The sequence below is a fragment of the Helicoverpa zea genome, chromosome 31 (genome assembly GCF_022581195.2).
Source record: "Helicoverpa zea isolate HzStark_Cry1AcR chromosome 31, ilHelZeax1.1, whole genome shotgun sequence".
NCBI lineage: Eukaryota > Metazoa > Arthropoda > Insecta > Lepidoptera > Noctuidae > Helicoverpa > Helicoverpa zea.
The window spans coordinates 4,474,247-4,497,736 of NC_061482.1; the positions used below are offsets into that span (position 1 = coordinate 4,474,247).

The window sequence follows — 23,490 nt, forward strand, 5'->3', positions numbered from 1 at the left end:
TATCACGGCGCGATTAACGCTGATATGTTGGCGAGTTCCTTCACAAACGAACACTAACGCGACATGACGCTTGTTTAATAAAGCTAATAAAGAAGAAAAAATGGATAATCAGAGAAATATAAAATATTCGTCGCATCTAGTGCTGACTGCGGCGCTATCGGGCGGGATAACCATAGTGAGTGGAACTTTGTATTATTTTGTTAGCTTATAGTTGCGATCGATGCCATGCATATGTGTGACTCATTATAATTGGAAAAATCACCATCTACGCCATAGATATAAAAATGTGGACGTTACTATTGCCCCTAAGTCTAGTAGTAGGTATATTTAAGAGCCTACTCCACAATTATGAAGGTAGATTGGCTGTAAGTTTCGATATTACTTTCATGTTTATTTATGAACGCAGTTAGATAGGTGTTGTAAATTACTATAAGCGTTGCTATTAAACAGGCTAGAAGATAATGTAATTTATTATGTGAATTAAGCATTCTGCTAGTTAGAATTTTAAAGCTAAAAGTGCTTTAGATCTGTTCCAATAGGAAGATATTGTTCCTTCGACAATCCTTGAAATATTTGATCAATAAATCCGTTTGTAGGTATAATATGTTAATTTATCATACTATCTGCTTTGCGATTTTTATCTCTATTGAATGTGTGAAACTACGTTTATCTGGGTACTTTTTTAATTTAAAATATTGGCTTGCATATGCATATTGGGATTTCTTATCAGTACAAGTTTAATTGAATAAAACTTTTCCTTATGCGTCTTTTGAACTTTTCGTATACCGTACTTACTTATAATATACGATGATATCATGAAGCATCATCATCATCTGCCTAGCCTTTATCCAAGTTCGGGTCGGCTTCCAGTAGGTACCTATAACCGGATGCAACTAAGTACCAGTATTTTACATGGAGCGACTGCCTATCTGACCTCCCCAACCTGGTTACCATCGCAACCCAATCCCTATCGTAGCATATCAGACAATGATAAATAAACTATGCATCGCGATGATACACATTTCAGGCACACGAAAGTTAAACAAAGGAATATTTGTCAAATGCTTTGCGTAAAAATACTAATGAAGGTACCCTAGCATTACTATTACGACAAAGTACCTAATAAAATAATGATAGTTTATATTCATGAATGCTGCGCGAACACAATTTAATACTCTGACAAAAGTGCTGTTATTCGTAAACTGTCCTGAAAGAAGTTTGTTGATAGAGTTTTGTTTTCAGGCATTGTCGTTAATATACATTTTGCTGAGCATAGCGGCAATAATATTCAGATTTAACGATTGCGAGTTTGGAATTACAAATAATGGAGCTAATTATTTTTGGAAAACTATCATCAGTGCATACATTTTAGGTAAGTTTTTGTTTTCATAACTGTATAAGCCTAAGTATGAATCAACTTTTCTAATAGGTACTATAAATGAGAAACTTTGTCGGTCTGTTGCTCTCTCGTGCCAAAGCTACTGAACCAATTTAAATGAAATTTTGTACCTAAACAGACAGTCTAAGGCCTGAAAAAGGACTACAAAGACAGTATAAACTATATTATTGCCAAGTTTCATCAAAATCTTTTGCTTTTGCACGTGAAGATGAAGTTTCTAACAAACATACCTTGGTACTACACATACGCGTACACATTCATAAACTTTTGCCTTTAAATATTAGTGTGATAATCATAACACCTGCAAAAAAATTCCCAGAAAAAGTCTCTGAATACTTTTAATTAAACTAAGTAATCCATAAAATTATGTTAAGTAAACACCACTGTTATTTTCAAAATGAAAGATGAATTTATTTTATTTATATGAAAGTTAACATACGTTAACATGTTACAGATGACGAATGTGAGATCTCATTCTTAACTCGCAACCAACTGAACATCACGGGATCTTACACCGTGTTCGTTTTTGCCACACTCACTCTCAGTTTCTCCGTGCTGTGTTTAATCACTGCCAGCGTACTTGTTGCAAGTGAGTATCATTAACAATCAGTCTTCTGGGTCTACTCAACTCATAAACTACTAAAAGGATTTTTCTTTTAGTGAAAACTCCGTGAAAATTCCGATTCTTTTTCAGTTTAGTAGCTTGTCTTTTGGTGAGTTTTCGTGAGGAAAGTTTATATTCTCGATTTCTTCCACTGTTTTTGTACTCTCACCAGGCTGTGTCTCATAGACCGTGATAGTTAGAGAGTTGAAATTTTCACTGATGATGTATTTCTGTTGCCGCTATAACAACAAATACTGAAAACTAAAATGCAATAAATATTTTGGGGGGCTCCCTTACAACAAACGTGATTTTTTTGTCCGTTTTATAAATAATGGTACGGTACCCTACGTGCGCGAGTCCGACTCATTTGGGCGGTTTTTTTACACCCATTTACAAAAATATCATTTGCTATTTAATCTTATTTAAATTCCAGCGATTCAAGATGGCGGTGCGGCTCGATACCTCAACATCGTGGTGTCAGCTTACATCGGCAGCTGTTTCGCGGCATTCGTCGTGGACCTGACCACTGCGACGCATTTCGGAATAGACCACACTACTTTGTCGAACAAGTTGGTATGTTCATAGTTTTTTTTTTTTATTGATGTTAGGGTACCTACCTTTGAACGCTATTTCACCTCATAATAAGGAATTATGTGACCTAGAAGTCAACAATTCTCTCAAGTTTTACCTCCCTAAAAATTTAGGGATTTATTAGAGGAAACAGACACGGGCTTTTTATGAATAAGGCTACTGCTGCATAGTTAATCTTCAGAAACGAGTAATTAAATCTCAACCTACAGCTATTTTATTCCCAGTAAGATTGTTTTCACATTTTTGAAAACCCTGGACACAGTTAAAATATGTAAGTACGTAAGACGATCAAAAAACTGGACAGGTGCTCTCATCTTGCTGAGCACAAGTAGGTACCCGTGGTGTCATGTGAATGAGAAGGGTAGGTAGATGCTACTATGGGTTTTGCCGATACCTCAGAGATTCTTCCTTATAAGACCCCACAAGACAGATTAGAAAGATCCGCAGTTAATGAGTCATTTCCTATGTCCAGGCGGAGTTACCAGCAGGGTCGTCATCCAACTACAGACTGGAAGTGTTACGTCATGGAGCGTTCCTAATGATGACGATAGGACTGAAAGGCTACGTCGCACCCTTAGTCCATATGGTTCTGCTAATCCTACTAATTGTTTACTTGTTGGAACACAGGAAACAAGTGAAAAATGCAGAGGTGAGTTATTGTTAATTCACTCTTAATTACAATTTTCATAACTAAGTAGGTATATTAAACAGTGATAGCTAATAGCATAGGTGTATTGTACGTAATTTAAAATCCATTAAGAGCTCGGTAGCTACCAATTGATCTAATAAGAAGTCATCTAGTAGATTATAGTTTTGTTGGTCTAATAAATCAACGCAGAGCTGAAACCAATGGCTTTGGTTAACAAGACATATTGCAAATATATGGTCCATTGATAACTGTTATGGGACTTTTGAGTATTATGGCGAAATAAAGCCTTGGGAAACCCTTACCTGATACGCTTATAATTCAAAATTCATCTATAAAGCATTGTTTTCTTTTCAGCATTCTATCCACAAACTGGGAGCTGTAAATGCATTCGAGTGAGTATATTTTCTCTTTATCCTAATATGTTTTATGCACCTATATGTAGGTATAAGGAAGTACCTAAATACCTGTAATTTGAAATATTGACTAACTAAACTAAACGCTTAATTATTAACAGTCAGCCAAGGAAGCCAGACGACAACGCCTGGGTATCGGAACCCGATGTATTTTCGCCATTTTCAAGAGGGTAAGATAATGATCATCATAACTGAAAGACTATAGACATATTCCTAACGTTTTACAATGCCCGATGCAAAAACCAGTGTGTGTCAGTGCGTCCGTGACATCGGTGCTCCTAAACCAACGATGAACCGATTTTTGTTTAAGTAGTTTTGGTTTTGTGTAACATAATTTTATCCTGAGTGTTCTTAACACTGTTTAATTCAAATCGACTAATTGGTTTAAACTTAGTAGGTACGTGTCAAAAAAGTCTAAGAATTTTGCGAAAAGTTGCTTCCATTCCGGGACGGTTGACTCAAGTTGAGCATAAGGATAACAAGTGACAAAGGCACATGTAGCCAGTAATTTTGTTTATGACAATGTGACTAAGGAATTTGTTTGGTTTTTCAGAGCACAGGTGAATAATGGCTTTATCAGAGACGATGAGTCAGATCGCCCGCCGAGCCGGCCGCGTGTTCCGCCAAAGATAGATTATAGTAATTCTAAGTTAGTATCTTCATATTTAATTATGACTATCAGTACTATTTTGTCAAAGGAGGAAATAGATAATAATATACTCACCGAATATGCTGGTAACATTTCTTTTACTCAGCGAAACTTATAGGAAGGGGTGAAGAGCAGAGGATCTGGGGGCTACATTTTCAAAAGGTTCCTATTTTAAGCCTCCTTTTAATAAATGTTTGCCTAATTTCATTATGGACAGGACTGTAGGAAAACTTGAAAACAATGTTTAATTTCGGAAAATAACCTTTTCATTTTTAAACCCATATTTATTTAATTATCCCATGACGCAAAATCGGTGCCTACTCAAGTAACAAGCAATTTAAATTATTTCAGCCGTTCTTACGACCGCTCCGACTCGTGGCAACGCCGGCAGCCGAGCTTGAACCACAGCAACCGGCCCTTCTCGTACCTAGAAGACATCAAGAGGCCTGGGCCCATGAGGCCTGCGCCTTCCCAAGAGCTTCCTTGGAACCAGGACAATTCGCCATGGTCCCAAGGCCCGCCCGTACCGCAGCCAGACTACAGCCCACAGCCAAGACGATTAAAGTCCGCACTTAAACCAGGTTACTTGTAAACTGAGATTCCTATTGTTATTTTGATGTAATTTTTCGGAAATTAATTTGTATATTTTTATTCTTTCGCGACTTTTCATAACTTTTAACCTGGATAGCTCTGACGATCAAATTGCTTGATTTATTTTGTTAAAAGAGGCTGGCTCTGAGCGTATTTGTATTATTTTACGTTCCACCCCTATTTATAAGGTTTCCTCGACAAATATGAATCTACTTCTAATGCATTAATTGTATGCGATACGCTTTATACAAATTAGCTATTTTGTCTCGCATTATCTACTCATGACCATAATTCTGACCTTTTCGGTACTTTTATTTTCTCATTATATATCGTCCTTCTTTTTCCTTCAAACGACATTCCATCTGAATGACGTAAATAACCTTCATTACATTTTATTCAAATATTTACATAATATTTACATTAATTTTAAAAATTAAAAATAAACTTATATATACAACTTAAAACTAATACATAGCATCAAAAAATTGCTCCTCATCGCTGTCACCGGGTAATGTACCCAGAAGGCTGGCAGCATTGCCACGTTGGATGGCAATGCTCAACCTCTGTGCGAAATAAAAGCCAGCCCTTGGGTCACGAGAAGTGTCAACAAGGCGCTTAGAAATTTCCTTTGCAAGCGCGTGAGCACTCGGACCCCACGGCCCGAGAGTTTCAACCCCAAACGGCTCAAACATGTAATTCCCGATAAGGCTACTATATTTGCGCCGTTTGAGGTCTTCTGCTTGTGAAGCGGCGGAGCCGACACAACACGCAGTTCTAGGAAGATGGGATGGCGCAAGAGTGTCGACGCAGGTCGCGTCCCACACTAAAGTCCTACCCATCTTCCACGGAAATAGCGACATGCCGTCTGGTCTCTTGCCATCGTCGCGTGCCAAACCATTTGGTTCAAGTACGGCTGGCACGCCGACGGCAACAAGAGCCCGACGGATCACGTCGTTGATATTCGCATGTCGTGGTATGCGGCCCACACTCCGGCTGCACGACAGGCCGTGGTGACCGAGGCTGTTGACAGCTTCCCCGCAGTGGCAGCGGTGAGGAGTGCAGCATGAAGCACCCAGACGCAGGCAGACAGCGAGTCTGAAAGTGGTGTCGTCAAACATGGTGCCTATGTTTGCCGACGGAAATGCGTGAAGCCAAAGACCTGACTCCCATTCACCCACAGCCAGTAGGCGTGCTCGCTCCGCAGAAGTAATTGACGTATCAATGAGATTTTTCCGTATTACTCTGCAGAGCGGCTCATCCCACTGTCTCTGGGAGGATGGGTTGGCGGGTAGATCGGTATTCGGGCATGTGACTTTCCAGGCATTAATAGCCTCCGCCAGGCATGGCACCTCAAAATTGATCAGTGTAATAGGTAGGATTTTCCTGATCAATTTGTCAGTGCCATGGACGGAGGAAATAAATGCCGGTAAACTAATACTGGAAATTTTGCGGACGCCAAGCCCTCCCATACGGATGGGAAGTGTAGCTTGAGACCAAGCTTTGTCGTCCAAGGCCACATTTAAAATTGATGAAAGTGTGTGTCGAATTATTTTATCAATTTGATCCAAAAGGTTGATGTGCTTCCATAAATGAGAAGCACGCAAGATGTAGGTTAATTTGGGGCCAAAGCAGCAGTATCGTAGGATGGTGATGGCTGAATGTATATTAATTTTGAATAACCTTTCCGAAATATCATTGAAATTTTGAATTTTGTTCTCAATAAAATCCGAAAATGACTCTTCTAGTACTGGTGACCCCAGGAGGCAAAGAGAACTTTTGTCTATTATTTTTATGCCATCGGCTACTGCGTTAAAATTTTGGAGTGTCGTCTGTCTGTCGGTTGTGTCAGATATAAATAGTTCGCATTTGGAAATGTTTAGGTCAAGGCCAATGTTAAATAACTAATTTAAATGTCTATTTATAATGTTTACATTGTTAATTTATATTGTTATACTTAATTTATATTCACTATCTACCGGATAATAAGTAGTTATCTGATATCGGATAGATAGGAAATACAAGCCGGATACTGGACAGATATTGTATCCGTAATTACCAGAAAAGAAACTCATAGGAACATAATAGTTCTATGGTAGTACGGCCGCATCGCAACATTCTCGCTGGAAGGGAATTTTCCAATTTCAATAAAACAACAGCTCAAAGTAACATGAATTTATTTACACTCTATTTATAACTAAGTAAAAACTGTAATAAAGAAATTTGTAATTACACCGTCTTTTATTTTATTGATGTTATAAATCATCGAATACTCTTTTAAAATATAAAGTACAAAGGCAGGTTGTTTTTCTTACAAAAAGATAAAACATTAAATTATTGAAACTGACAAAATTATTGCCAGATAAGAAGGCACGAAAATTCTTCATTTATTTTTATTGATAATCTTACGAACAATATGTACACATTTATTTATACAGTGCAGTTTCTATTATTTACATTACATTACTATGATGTGTTAATGAATATACAATTTCATGTCCGTGAATATTTACAACAGTCTAGTACAGGTGAGCAGCGACTAACGTATTCAAAATCAAACATTAGTAGGAAATAATTTACACACAATGTTAGAAAATATTATGGACATAAAATTGCTTAGCACTGCTCTTGACCTGCGCAAAAGTTAATTTTTTGATGATGTACTTGTTCAAATGAGGGTCTCACAGCTCGGTAATAAAAGGGAAATAATTATTGAAGTTTAGCTACACGAACTGCGGCTGTAACAAGGACCGTTTGTTTAAATTCTGAAATCAAAATAATGACACGGCATGCAACGATGTATTATTTTGTTCCCTGTAGGTACTTTATGAGTCTAACGTTCATATTACACTAACAGATTTTAAATAAAAGATACGTAAAATTATATTTTAATTAAATAATAAAAATATGTTTAAAATATATTTTGCAACACTAATTATCAGTTGTTCATTAACTATGTTAAGTACATTGGGCATGTACCTATTGTTAATGCGAAGTCCAACTAAATTGTAACTATAATTAAACTTTAATTTAAATATCTAAAGAATGCCCTACAGTAAGGCTGATTATGATGATAGCATAATCTGGAAAGTCATTGAAAAATCAACTCGACGCGGTTACTTATCGTTGTAACAAAAATGTATTGTCTTAAGACTATTTATTGCAGGTTAATCAAATCCAGTTGGTCAGTCTAGTATACGCAAACTAATGTTATTGTTTTAAAGATATTTAAAAGGCATTGACTGTCAATGTTTTTCTAGTCTTTTCTCCGGATGGACGGTAAAAAAGTATTACATATTACAAAACAATGTGGATACCGAACCTTACAAAAGTATTCCGACAATTTCACTACACGACATCTAACCACAAGTGCATTGTCTAAGCCTTACATTCACAGATCACTTAATACGATCACTTGACACGCGGGCGCAGCAGAGCGAAGTTTTCACTGCTAACGAAATTTCAACACTAAGCCAGTTTGAATAAGGACAAATTCAGAAGCCACTGTCAAGTTATTTTATGTCAATGAGATCAGTGTTGAATCTTTGGCAAAGAAAACGGCGCTCAGTGGGTCAACGTCAACTTAAGTCCTCACTATATTCACTGTAATTTACGTACTCGCATTGGTCAAAAATCATCTTTAACGATCTTATCAGACTTGGTCTCTTTTGTAACTTCTTTGAAAGACGCTACAGTTTCATCTTTGGATATTTTGATTTCACTTTTCGCGGAACAAACGTTGGGCGGTCCTTCTAGCTTACCTTCCTCGGCAGAGTATTTACCTTTCGTTATGATAACGTTTTCTGATTCGTCCCCGCAAGTCTTCTGGTCATCATTTGAAAGCGACAGTTCGAATTGAGCAGCCAGTTGACTCAGTACATTCTTAAGATGGTCAAAAGTCTCCTTGTCATCAGGTACGTTGGGTGCCTGTATAACAGTTTCACAATTGCCGTCCTCACATGTGTTCTCGTAAGTAGCTTTCAGTGTCTTCAATTCTCCGACTGTGACGGTCAATTCTGGTTTTGCTAGGAAAGTGTCTGTTAGGAACCGTCCTTCTTGCGAAAATAGGAATACAGCTGGGATTTCGATGTCATCATTTCCGTCACCGGACATTGCGAATAGGGCTGTGCTTTCGTGGGTGGAGTCTGGTACATTATCGAGAATGATGGCTAGAGTGACGCCGGCTGCTTGCATGTTTCGAACTTTCTGTGCAAATGTGCATTGGCCTCTCTTTGCTATACCGAATTTACCTTCAACATCTTTTTTATTTTCAATACGGGAGCAAGCGTCTAGAGGAAGAACGAAGGCGACGGTGTTAGTATACTGGTTGGTCGGTGAGATCTCTTTGCCGAAGTGTCCGGGGCCAGCGGGGAAGATTTTGTCGTCGATCTTAACTCCGGCGGGAACGACTCCGTTCTCCATATCGCTTAATGAATTCCATTTGGACATTTCACGCATGAATGTCAGCCCTTCTGCCGCGTCTTTTGCTGATTTCGCCTGTAAGTGGAAAAGTTAGGTATTAGATATGTTTTGATTTAGGTATTTTTGTTTTAAATGTGTAATAAGGCAAGACAACGAGAGCCAAGAGACTACAAAGGACCAGTGCCTACCCAAAAGAACACAAAGGGAGCTGACCTTGATTTTGGCTTTAAATACACCTAAAGTGAAATTTTGACAACCAGTTTTACCTATAACATACATACATATAGGGCTGCCATCCGTCCGGGTTTCCCCGGATTTGTCCTCGTTTGGAGGGCGTCCGGGGGCCGTCCGGGCGGGGTTTCAATAAGTGTCCGGGGAAAACCCGGACACTTTTCATGTAAGGAAGCACCTCATTAAATTTAAGTATATGTTAATAGTAAATGGATTACAAATTATATATTATTTTGTTTAAAAAAAATCGTACTCGTTCGGGGAAAAAATGCGATTTACGCCAAATGTCCGGGTATTTTAAATGATTGTCCGGATTTGGCGAAATTCGAGATGGCAGCCCTACATACATACTGCTAATTGGGTTGTGGAGATCATCTGTTTAGTTGCTGGATGTAAAATATCTCCTTTAGACTAGAAGGTAGCCCCTACACAGTAAACTTCTAAACAGACAACTATATAATGCCTTAATTTACTGTAGTTTAAAATGTAGTATTACCGTAGAAGTAGTATACAGCAGCTGCACCCTCCCATCGGGTAAAGTCAGCACAGATATGCCCATATCTGACAGCGTATGTATTTGCCTCGGGTCATTCAGCGGGCGCAGTCGTGCCGCGGGTCGAGCGCTCGCTCCGAGTAACTGACGCATCGGTCGACGGACTTTAGCGGCTTCTAGAGATGCTGTGTTTGGACAGGTTCTGAAATATTTTAAGATTTGATAAACATTATGATTGTTTTTATATCCAGAGCATAAATTATAATAAATCTTAAAAGGGCTATGAAACTAGCGGTATATTTAGTCAGTTTTTTAAGACGCCGAGCTTGAATAGAAGCGAAAGAATTCTAAAAGCGAAATATGTCACGCGTAGGCCAATCCAGCCTCTATGCGCGCATCAAAATCCGCTAATGTCGTTTGATATCATTCAGAAAAAAAAGTAAATATTGGTCATGAATAACTTTAGTTAATCTATTGTAACTGACTCGTTCGCAAGTTTTACTTAATTCGAACTCGGTTATAATGCTACTAAAGATCTGTCCAATTATTGATACAGACCCTCCAAAAAAAACACCCACGTTCTAAAAAAAACATTCATGTATTAAACAAAATTAACAGTAAAACAAAACTCACTTCCTATACTTATCTTCATCTTCATCGTCAATTTTCAGCGTAAAATACGTCGTATTTTTGCCGTCCGTCGCCAATGACAGTGGCAGAAAATGAGCTTCCGTAGTCAGCACATAGTCTTCTAACTTCACTGGAATATCTTTATCTTCGCCAAACAACAAGTATAGGTATTTGAAAGTTTCTGCTAGTACGAAGGAATCCATTCTATCCTCATGTATTCGAGTTCTCACGTCATTGACTGCTGCATACCCACAAGGCACTCTGGTATATTGCTGAAGGGCTTTCAGGACAGTTTTTCCTACTTGAAGATAATGGTCGTCTTCGGTAGCACGGTGTAGGAAGTAGGTGGATTCTAGGAACTCAGGCCGTAGAGGGTGTTGACCCCAATGTACCTAGAGAAAAAGAAACATTAAACCTAAGGAGGAAGGAAAGATGAGCGCAGATGCGATAAGGCAGGTAGGTTAGGCTGGGGTTAGTGATTGATATTAATTGCATTGTGATTCTTTGAAATAGGCGGGTTCCAAAGAGGGCGTGTGAGAGCGGAACTCGTCCCTCGAGCACCCGCATTTTGGCGCGCTACTTGGGAGATTTTGCGGTTATTTATTTTATGACATCTCCGTTAGTTGTTTTATTCTCCATGATTATCCGTCAGTTGCAAAAAGATCCATTAAAGTTAAAGCTTCTTTAAATCTCTTGCTGACTTTCTTTGTCAACAACATAAAAAGTATTAACATATTGATTTCTGACACTTACGCGAATATTAGACATTTAAATAAAACTACTTTTACGGATTTTATCGCGTTATATTAATATTATTTAATCCCGACGTTTCGGATCCTTTACAGCATCCATGGTCACGGGCAGACTAAGGTGATGGTCGTCTTGATATATTAGTTACAAACAGCTACCCTACATTTTGTTGATTATTATTGACAATCCGATTCACGCAAAACGAGCTCACTGTATCCATAGGTCGAGCAGTTGTAGGCTTGGATTTTGATTTAATAGTTTCTATGATGATCATCAGTGAGCTCGTTTAATATAACGCGATAAAATCTAGGCTAAGCTTTAATTTTAAAGGATCTTTCCGCAACTGACAGTAAATCCAATAACGTCACACAACCACTAACTAATAAAATGTGTATGACTGGACTTTTTACCTGGAAATCTGAAGTAAAGGCCTCTGGTATGAAGGTGTGTCGCTGCATGACTTGGTACAACATCTCGTGCGTCTCCACGGCTGGTCTCACGTCTCCCAGCAGCACTTGCAAGCCCGGCCAGAACGCCAGTAACGCGTCCATGAAGTTCCGGGATTGTAGGTGAGGCCTTTGAAAAAAAAAACTGGTGTAAAAATCTTTAAACTTAATAGCGGCTATGATTAAAACCCACTTTTGTTTCATCGGGAGCAAAAAAATCTGGCCATCTTTGTGCCAGGGTTGTGGTAACTCTTTGGAAATTCCCGCAGTAATCTACGTTGCAGAAGTTGGTTTGCTCCCAGCAAAGCTTTACACGCTTTTATAGGTTATAGGTACAATGTTTATCAAAACTTACAAAGCTATTTCTGTCTACCCGGGAGTCGAACCCGAGACCACGCACACCGCAGTCGCGCTAGGAACAACTACTAGACCAACAGAGTTAAACGTAGAAATATACGTATAACCCGTGCCGATTAAGAATGGGATTAGAAATGGCGGCTCATTGATCTGGAAGCGTCAGCATAAAATACAACAAGAGTTATTAGTAAACTAACCGGTGCATATGAACAGCCAACATAACAGGACCCCTGCTGATATATTTCATGACAGCATTGTAGTGTCGGTTGAACCTGGCCAGGTATTTCTCGTCGCCCAACAGAATGTACGCTTTGAGGCAGTATTCGTAGTAAGAGTCGATGCCGGCGCCGACGCCCGCGTCCTTGCGTACCCAGTCGCCTGAGTGAATGTTTATTACTGTACCCATGAGGTCTGATGTCCTAGACAAAATAATTGAAAATAAGTCAGTTTTAATAGATTATTTATTTGACGATGAAGTTCATTCTTCTTCTTGCTTCATTCCCAAGTCATATTCTAAGCATTGTTGAAAAAATCGAATCATTATTAATGAAATTCGCAAGTTTTTTACATAGTAGGAGAAAGAAGTAGCGTATTGGGAAAGCTTTGCGTTTTTTTAATTTTAACATATCGAAATAAGTATTGAATCTGTAGACTTTGCTCTCAGTAACTCTACTTACTTACATTTGCAAATCTGAAGATGCCAATGCTACTAGTGACTTCACGTCAGTCAAACAGGGCTAACTTCAACATTGCATAATTAAATGACTAATATTGTACGTCACATTAAGTGGAGTTAAAGAGTGGTGGGCACAAAAGCATATCATAGAGAAAAATTTAATTCATTACATTCTTATTACAGTTAATTTATGATAGAGTATAAATAAAGTCTAATAGGAATGTACTGAATGAAAGTTTTCTCACACAATAAAGCGAGCATGTTGACTAAAAGATGTGAATTACAATATAACACTAAAATTTTTCGATTAGAGAATTAACAACATCCTATTCTAATAATACTACAATATTTGTACTCTAAAGGCTCCAAAACGCCTGCACCAATTTGAACATTTCTTTCAATGTTAGAAAGCTACACTCTCCCGGAGTAACATAGGCTATATTTTATCCCAGTGCGGGCAATAGTTCCCACGGGACGAGAGTAAAACTGTAAGAAAACGGCTAGTAATTATTACAAAGGTCAAAATTCAAACTCCAATCGCAAAGAACGGATGGATCTCTTATTGTAATCCGCAATAAATGAACATCAAACACTATCAACTAGAGCTTACCTATGCCTAATCTTCCACAGCCTGTCCATGGCCTTATGCGCCTTCTGCTCATACACCGGGTTGCCAGTGAGGCGGGACAGTGCTGCCATCTCTAAGATCATGGTGCCGGCACACGCGGTGCAGGTCTCTCGAGACTCCGACATACCTCGCATGCCGTGTCGGAGGTTTATCTGAGCAAAGAATATTATACTTTATATTTCTGTGTTTCGGATGGCACGTTAAACTGTAGTTCCTGGCGGTCATTGAACATCCTTGGCGGTCGTTACGGGTAATCAGAAGCCAGTAAGTCTGACACCAGTCTAACCAAGGGGTATCGGGTTGCCCAAGTAACTGAGTTGAGGAGGTCAGATAGGCAGTCGCTTCTTGTCAAACACTGGTACACAGCTGCATCCGGTTAGACTGGAAGCCGACCCCAAAATAGGTGGCGAAAGGCGCGGAAGATGGATGGTATATTATACTTTAAATGGGGTTAAGGTAGGGGTTTATTTGTAAAGTGAACTCTTTCATACTTGTCACAATCGAAATGTCAGTGATAATACACTACTAACTGATTGTAACAAATAGCTTGCAAACATTCTAAAATGTTTGGTCTATCCGCTCTAGGAAACACTAAGCAATTTCCTGCGAACATTTTAGAATGTCTGCAAATTTGCAAACTTTGTACGCAAACACACGCTAGCTATGGACTTGCACTAAGACAAACAAATTCGCGAGTGCGTGAACAATTTTGGTGAAATCTCGACAAAGTGGATGTGGCATAATAAATTTTGAAGAGTACAAAAAACCCATCTAACAGACAGTCCCTTGACTTTTACTTGACTGAAAAAAAAATCTGCAAGTAACTAAAAACTAGAAGGTGTAATTCTTCCTTCTTGTCTTGTCACACATCACTACATAGTATGTATAAAACAAAGTCGCTTTATCTATCCCTATCACGAAGGAGAAAAGACTAGCGGAGATGCCCTAACGCAGGTAGGTCACGCGCCTTCAGGTAGGTCAAATACGTCACGACTACGTCACGGCAGGCGTGGCTGGACACCGCCCATATACCGTCCTTTACATCAAACTGACATCTTGTCATGGTTGTATTTTTACCACAATTTCAACAGATTTTATTTGTTACTCGATTAAAACGATGAAATGCGCTATCATTAATTGTAGAAATTGCTCAGGATCCAAACTCAAACATACCATAGGATAACATTTCACGTGTAAGTAATATTTTAGCTTTAAAACATATTTTTGCTAGAGACATCTGTCGTCGAATAGCTGCATTTCTAGAACCTCTAAGTGAATTTGTATTATTTTCGTATCAATCTTGTATCAATGTATATTATTGGTACCAATTTTTGCCTTAAAAAGCAGCTTCATTTTTCCTTGCATCCTACAAGTTTTTTTTATAGATTATTTACAAACCAAAACATATGATATATTATCATGAAAATTTAATATTATAAAAACACCATCTTTCGGTAAGTAGTCGACTTACGTATATTTGAAGTAAAATTGTGTTCATCAAGACAGAGAGACCCGTTACAAAATTAAGTGCTACCAGACATCGAAAATGCAATCACCCATTCTTAAAAAAGATCTTATTTTAAAAAGCTGCAATTATCTTAAAATTAATCATAACTCTAACTATGTAGATTTATTTATATTCATCACTAGCCGTTTTCCCGCGGTTTCACCCGCGTACCGTGGGAGCTACTGCCCGCACCGGGATAAAATATAGCCTATGTTACTTGCATATAATATAGCTTTCTAATGGTGAAAGAATATTTAAAATCGGTCCAGTAGTTTTTGAGTTTATCCATTACAACCAAACAAACAAACAAAGTTTTCCTCTTTATAATATTAGAATAGATCAGCAATGTTTTACATAGGTATATCTCTCTTGCCGTACATACTTTTTGAATGTACCTTTACTCAGAGCAACATCCGACTCACATAAAGTCTGCTACTTATTTAGTGGATGCGCCGTTATGATACAGTTGTGAAAACTCTAATTTAATAAACACTGTCCCTATAATTTTAATTCCCATTTTTCTTGGTGAATTTCGTAATGTGGCAACATCGAAAATAACTACAGTCATCGCAGCACGGTTCTAGAACAAATAGAACGAATTTTCGTGCTTGTGATGCCATAGTGGCTAGTAGACGAACTAACACAATGCCTTAAGTTGGTACTTAAATTACACCATGGGGGTATTTTAGACCCGTGGTGAATAAAAATGATTTTTCATCGAGTCTCCGTTTAATGGTTCCTAGATACCTATTTCATTTCTGGAGGAGTAAATAAATTGTTGTGGGGCAAGTTCTCTGCACAAAATAATACTTATATAACAATTAATTTTCTAACTTTTTTATCTCCCTCTTTTTCTTCGTTCATTTCAAATGAATGCTTATTTAAACTTTCTAATTGAATTACTATTTTAAAAGAATTATTAATTTTGAGTATGTCACTAGTGGTCGATGTTAGTTTAGGGTTAGATTTTAATCATCATCAGGGTGGAGCACGGGTGGAGACAGTAACGTTCCTCGTCCCCCGCTCACCCGAATTTTGGCGCGCTGCTTTGTTAGGAGATTTTTCGTTAGGGCATCTCTGCTAGTCTTTTATCCTCCGTGATCCCTATATTCCTATGTATGCTTCAATCTTTAAAACTACGCAACGAATTTTAATGTTTTTTTTTTAATACATAGAGAGATTGAAGTGGAAGGTACACATATATAGTTCGGCCATTCAGAGAATGCGTTCCTGACACGTCGCGATTGAACTGACGACGTAACTACATTCATTGATTATTGATATAATAATGTTCTTTTAATGCTCCTCAATTGTTAAAACGGTAAACAACCAGCAAAAATATTTTTATCGTAACTGCAACGCCATTGCAAAGTTACGTCGTCAGTTCAATCGCGACGTGTCAGGAACGCATTCTCTGAATGGCCGAACTATAGTAGGTATAATGACATCCATTAAATAGTGGGGAAATACTGTAATCCCGTGCGAAGCTGGGGCGGGTCGCTAGTTGACAATAAAGTATTCCACTTACCCTTCCATGGGGTATGCCAGTGGATGTATTGAAGGACGGTAGCAGTCTCTTGCCGAGGTCTTCAGCCATGGCCAACAGTTCCCCATTATACCACTGTAGCGCGGGCACCTCACTCTTCAGCTTAGTGGCCAGCACGTGGGCTGATAGAAGACCTCTGTGGTAACCATAAACAAATAGTTGTCATATATAGATGATTGTCTATGTAAAAAATCTTATTATTTTTTGAAAAGCGAAAGTTGGTGAGTGTGTATGTGGTGTGTGTGTATTTGTTACATCTTTAAGCAAATGGTAGAAAGTATTTTCTTGAAAATTAGTAATATTGTAGCTTGTATGTCAGAATAAGCATAATGGGTAATTTTATAAGGTTGAAGCAGTACTCCCTATTGAAACAGAACTGCTGGCTGAAGCTTATGATACATAAATATTTTACTTCCTTCCCTAAACCTAACTTACCGATAAACTAAAGTGAAAACTTGTAGGTAAATTACCCACAGCAAAAAAAAAACAGTAATTTCCACTTTTAATTTATTTACGAGTACTTATCTATCGGCTGAATTTTTAATCATCACCCAAAAAATACCAATGACGTAAAATCGTGCTAAGTAATTTGTGAAATGCGCAGTATAAAATTACTTGTATGATCGTTACTTGAAGAAAGGACGTTTCCTTCATGTAATATAACGAACTAAGATTACAATATCCGGTGCTTTGAATCTGTTCATGAGGGGCAATTTAAAACTCATTTATCAAGAAATTGTATAACGTAGTGCTTACAATGTCTTTCAAAACCTGAACGCTCGAGGATAATAGGTTTTAAGTATATAAGGATAAACCTAAGATATTTTTAGTTTGTTAAACACAACCATATGGGAATATTTTAATTAGAGTTTATTTATGTGTATTAAAACTTGCAAAAATATTTATTTCGTTCAAAAAAACATACAAAAACTCTGGCCGTTATTGAAAAATCAGCTACTGGTAAATAAATAAGTCTATATTTATTCTGGCAATGTGATGAGGAATATTCTTCCCAGATTAGCCTACCTACATATTTTGTTTGTGACAGGCTCTAATCAGCTGGATGAGCCAACTCGTGGCTTGGATCTAAATATAATACACAGGCTACACTACTTGAAGTATGTTATGACTTTATGACGTAGGTACTTATTCCTACAGGAAAACTAAAATAATTATAGCAGTCGGATTATTTATATATCCTGTGTGTAGTCTTGCTCATCGAGTGCAGTTGTATCAAACAGTAATGTAATGTATGTGTAAATATGATCAAATTATTGTTTGTTTTCATAAATATTCGTGATACCGTAAGCTTACCCGAGCATTCTGATGTTTGTCTCGAATACGGAGACAATAATATCGTGATCGAATGTGACGTCCTTTATAACCAGCTTGATGGCGCGGCTGAATTCAGAGAAATCTCCCATAACAGCCAAAGTATCCAAGCTGTCCACTAGGGTTAGGGAAAAACTGAAAATAACATCATATTATTAATAACTTAATAACTTGTGTTAAGTTTTCCTTAAACCAGATAGTAGCGGATTTCTATAACCTCATTTCAAATTGAAAATGAAGTATTTTTAACTTCAAATCCTACTTAGTATAATAAATGCTAAAGTCCGTTTGTTTGCTACGCTTTCACGCAAAAACTGCTTAACCGATCATCATGAAACATTGTACACATGTATATTCGTGGTGGTACTAGAATGAACAAACGATACTTTTTATCAGCACAACCCGGGGGCGAAGCCGCGGTCGGTAACTAATAGGCCTATAAATGCTCCTTCGGAACGTAAAGCTACATGCACTGTTCCAACGAGTGGGTCTCATATTATCCGTAGTTTTGCGATCAGATATTGATATGGAGCTAATGTCAAAATTCAATCTCTAATCGTACATCAATGGATAGATAAGTTATAGATATCCACAATAAGTCATCACATATAGGTATGGCCGGCTCTATCGATCTACCGGTACACATTATGGAAGTCCTACCAACTGCAAGTAAATGTAGGTCAAACAGTTAATGAACCCGTTTATTTTCGTGCATTACTTTCATTTTTGCGCTCGATTTTGCAGTTTTTATTTTCAACTCGCCTTGACTCACAAAGCCGAGAAATAAAAGACATATTGTATACTAGACATTTATCGCCAATCATAAGTTTTGCGTTACGAAACGCAAACCTATAAAATTTACATTCCAGCAATCAATCAGTATAAAATAATAGTCCATAAAACGTCCATTGTATGGTTAATAATTTCCCATACAGATAAACTAGTGTTACGCGTTTATTTTTTGATGAAAACATTTCAGAATGAACAACAATCGAACTAAGTATGCTCGCAACATATGTTTCTTATCAGGGACTTTTAAATACCTACATATCAAACCATTTTCTACTTGTCATTGAGTTATATAACGACATATGTAATTATTCCCACAATTTCTGTTTTTTAGATTCAATACAATAGCAGGACAATATTTTCATCTAAATTGAGAATACTATTCAAAATAACTTTGGATGGGTAACCTACATTTACAATGAGGTACACAACCAGTTAAGTAGGTCAACTAAGATATCATCTGGGACATAGTCACAGATAAGCAAGAAGTTTGTTGCTTTCGTTATTGTCGGTTCGCAACTAACTTTCGAGCAGGTAGGCGCAACTTGCTCATACTGTAAACCAAACCACCATAAAATTAATCATAAAATTGGGCCAGAAATATACAATAGCAAACTTTATTGCAGAAGATTACGGAAAACCGACTGTAATTACACAGGTGGGTAATATCCAAATAAACAACACAGAACATGTACTACGTATTCACAAATAAAACTTTTTGGTGTGCAAAAAAATCTATAAATTCTTACTTTCCGAGGGCATCGTCCATGTCACCGCGACTGGGCGTGATGCCCTTCCACCGCCCTTTGCAGCTGAGCGGCATCAGCTCGTCAGCTGGGTATGCATTCTCCATGTACGCGTCATAGGCATGGTAGAACATTTTGCGAGCCTCCTCCCTGAAACAAATGAAACTCTCTTCATTTCTAGAAGTATAACTAGTGGAGAGGTTGGCAGTTCAGGATCGAGACCTGTACTTTATGATGCACTTTTTTATTCTCACAATGTATTTATATTTTGTTAGAGGAGTTTCTACATGATATTATATTGTTATATTACGCTATCTGTGTAATGGAAAAGCCTGAACATAGTAATAAAAAATACCTGTTAAAAGCAAGGTAGATTCAAGCATTCAGACAAATAATACTTAATTACCTAGTCAATTTCCATCTGAAATCTGTTGAAAATTACAAATAAGTTGCTGATGATGACAAAAGCTTTAAAATATAAGCCAATTTAAGTCAGGTAAATCTCTATTTTTAATCAAACAGACTTATCAATGGACCTGTGTTATCAGCCTACAGCATATAGCAACTGTCACACTTCCTGGAACACCTGTATTTTTGTTATTAAACATTTGTGGGGAGTTTAATATTACACAACTTGTTATTAACATTCTACGGTAACCCATTTCTGTACTACATAAAGTTGTGATAGAAACACTACTTATCATTCAAGAATGGCAGGGCACAGGATACTTTTTGTACCCACCTTGACAAGGCAAGAGGTTTCCTTTGGGGGACACAATTTAATCCAAAGGCAGAAGATAATCTTATATGTAAAAATGAATTGTTGTTCGTTAGTCTGACTAAAGCTCGAGAATGGCTGGACCGATTTGGCATTTTAAGGTTTTGAAATGTTAGAGGTCCAGGGAAGGTTTAAACAATACGAAGTTCGCGGGATCTGCTAGTTTTAAATAAGATAATATTCTGTATAAGCATGAAAACCTAACAATTGAGGCATATCTCAATAATGACCTGACGTATTCCAAACCAAGCAAGTACCAATATATCTTCTCCTAGGATATATTTAATTGCTATTGCAACTTGGATACAAGATGACCACAAACTGAAAACTACAGAAAATTTATGATAGTCCAAAATCTCCAACCCACATTACATATATGAAGCCTACACTTTTGTGTGGGGCAGTAAAAACGCTGATGAAAATACTCATATTTATTTTATTTCAAACATGATCAAGCAAGTATCTATGTTTTATTTTCTTTATCAAACAGTAATTAACCAATCAAAAGAGAGAACAACAAAGTAATATTATAGGTTGTGAATAGTGTTGATAGACAAGTTTTTACTACCATATTTCTTATAAGATTTTTTTTTTGATAATATTAGGTACATATTTATGTAATTGTTGACAGCGTTACTGGTAATGTAATTTGTACTCCTCAACAGTAGCTCTGCTGATGTAGGCCAACAGTTTCTCTGACACAGTTTGTGCTGACCTTCAAGCTTAATACAAGCATGCTGAAGGAATAACTACAAAAAATCACTAGTAAAACAATACAAACTAACTGATACTTATAAATAATCAAACTGCCTTAAAATCCAACTAGATTCATAGGCTTATTATTTTGTACTGGAGACTCATGTGGTTTTAAAATTACAAAATGATTCTGAATATTAAAGTTTTGAAAGTTTAATCGGAAATATAACATTATCGAAATTTCTCGTTTATCTGTTGTACACTTAAAACTTTCTTTTATTCGCCCTCGATGGTCCTAAGCGATTAAGAGTTCTGCCTATCGCTGATACTATTGTTGTTAGTCAATCAACCTAATCTTGCAACATATTTACAGTTATTTTACCTTAAACTCTGTCGTTCTGATTTTGACATACGTGCAGCAGCTTCTTCTTCTGTCCTTACACATATTATTGCTAAAATAAAAACTAATAAAACACGATATGCCATTATCACCATAATCACAATATTTTCAAATGACTAGTAATCTTAACTACAAGTAACTGTGTTCCAAACAAGAATAAATAAACTAATAATTTTCAGGTAAAACTAGACTGTAATTACATGAATGTTTAAAACGTATAAAAGAAAAAACTCTAGTCAGTTTTTTAAAGAACAGACTACATACATAAACTCCTACCCACTCCTAATACCCAATACTACTAAAATCGTCCATGACAGTTGTCAAAAATAAACGTCAGTGCTGTCAAATGCGTGGATAAATTACGCTCCAGTTCGGGAATAGCGCATTGTTAAGCGTTTGTTATAAAATTAAAATGTTTAATTTACTTAAGAATTATATTCCACTGCATTACGACTACTTATTGAATACATTTCTTTATCCATTCAAAGTCCTTATGCTATAAATTAAGATTTAAGGTCTTTCTAACTTATAAAGCATAAATTATTGCTTGTTTTTCATCTCTTTTTAAAACCACTTTAATTGACATGGAACGCAAATCGTCTTCAACACGCGTAAGACCACGTAACCGTTTATCGCAAATATATCATATTAAGGATATAATCTGGATTAATATGAACTTTCAGACAATAACATCAAGTGCAAAATGTATCCTAGGTGTACCTATGCATAAAGATAACGCATAGCAGATTGGCGAATACCTACGCAAAAAAAAAACTATTTATATTAGGGAACAAATATAATGACCACCATAAAATGCTTTGATACCCTTAGTTTTGTAACCAGAAATATCTACTGAACACCAAAAAAATAAAGTCTAAAAATGTAATAGTACCAGCTATTTTAGTCACGACTTCACTTTAAATTGTATTCGACCACCAAATTTAGTAAATGATCACCAACTCTTGACGACCAAATTAATGTATTATTTTTGCCTAAATAAGTCACTGTGATTGCCATAAAATGTAGGCTTATTACCAAATGAAGTATTATGATGCCATATTAAGTTGTGTCCGGCTTGCAATGCATGCGTGAGTGTCAGTATGACGAGTGATAGGGGAAAATGGAAGAAAATGACATATTGCACCGACCCCAAGTAAAATTGGGAACAGGGCAGGAGAAAGAAGAAGAAGAATGTGTTTCTCAATACACTCCCTCGAAAACACACTCTTATCGCACTATTTAGTTAGAGGCATGCAAAAGACAATTTTCCACCCTAGTGCAGGAAAAGGGTCCCCATAATCTTATTACATTTATTGTATCAGGCCGAACTTATTTTTTTGGAGTCAGTTTACTTAAACAGGATAGCAAGATGTAAAAACTTTGATTATCATTTTATATTAAAACGCTAGTATAATTTTGATGATCATTTACTACTTTTGGGATAACAATGATTTATTTGGACTCATTTTGCTTAAATAGGATAGCAGAATTTAAAAACTTTGGTTATAATCTTACATTAAAATGGTGGTTTAATTTTGGTGATCATTTACTATTTTTGGCTTACGCATGATTTATTTTGGAGTAATTTCACTTAAATAGGATAGAAAAGGGTTAAAACTTTGGGTATAGTTTTACATTAAAATGCGAGTTTCATTTTGGTGATCATTTACTATTTTTGTCTGCTATTTTTTACTATATCTGGTGATCAGTTAAACATAAGCCTTTATATTATAATTAGGTACGTCTGCCTATAGTATAAGTACCAATACGAAAATCAAACTTTAGAGGCTTTTTCCTCAAACTAACCAATAAGTCGCGCTCGCACCATCTCTAATTATACACGTAACATTCTTTATTCTAAAAAATCTCAAACTAACAAAAAAATCGCACCCGCTTCGCTCGCACCCTCCAATTAAGTAGGTACTTCGCTCTTTTTCAATGTTTAGTCTGAGGTTTAGTCTATAAATATAGTATGTATTTATATGGGTGTTTGTAGCTGCTCAACTGACATAGACCCTGGCACGGCCCTAATTATAAATCCCATCTTTAAAGGCACCAGATTGAGTCGCTACCTTTTCTATGATTTTTATTTATGTAGGCTAGATACCCTACTTATCGAAATATAAAACAGATCCTGTTCTAGCGATCTATCTGGGTGTTTTTCAAAAAA

General features: G+C 36.9%; 2 protein-coding genes across 2 annotated transcripts; one reads left to right on the forward strand and one right to left on the reverse strand.

Annotated features, from left to right (window-relative positions):
- Positions 1–7,125, forward strand: LOC124644888. The gene is made up of 10 exons (XM_047184535.1): positions 1–175; positions 1,243–1,372; positions 1,854–1,988; positions 2,437–2,576; positions 3,067–3,243; positions 3,598–3,635; positions 3,758–3,826; positions 4,210–4,305; positions 4,657–5,271; positions 6,794–7,125. The coding sequence occupies exons 1-9, from the start codon at positions 101–103 to the stop codon at positions 4,895–4,897; spliced, it is 1,101 nt and encodes a 366-aa protein (XP_047040491.1). The 5' UTR covers positions 1–100; the 3' UTR covers positions 4,898–5,271; positions 6,794–7,125.
- On the reverse strand, positions 7,054–21,619 carry LOC124644887 (ER degradation-enhancing alpha-mannosidase-like protein 3). The gene is made up of 10 exons (XM_047184534.1): positions 21,303–21,619; positions 19,450–19,596; positions 17,894–18,046; positions 16,562–16,715; positions 13,509–13,678; positions 12,420–12,641; positions 11,830–11,995; positions 10,673–11,061; positions 10,043–10,241; positions 7,054–9,390 (listed from the first exon to the last, which is right to left on the reverse strand). Exons 1-10 carry the CDS (start codon positions 21,413–21,415, stop codon positions 8,521–8,523), a joined length of 2,583 nt encoding a protein of 860 aa, XP_047040490.1. The 5' UTR covers positions 21,416–21,619; the 3' UTR covers positions 7,054–8,520.
- Between the last annotated feature and the right edge of the window lie 1,871 nt (positions 21,620–23,490).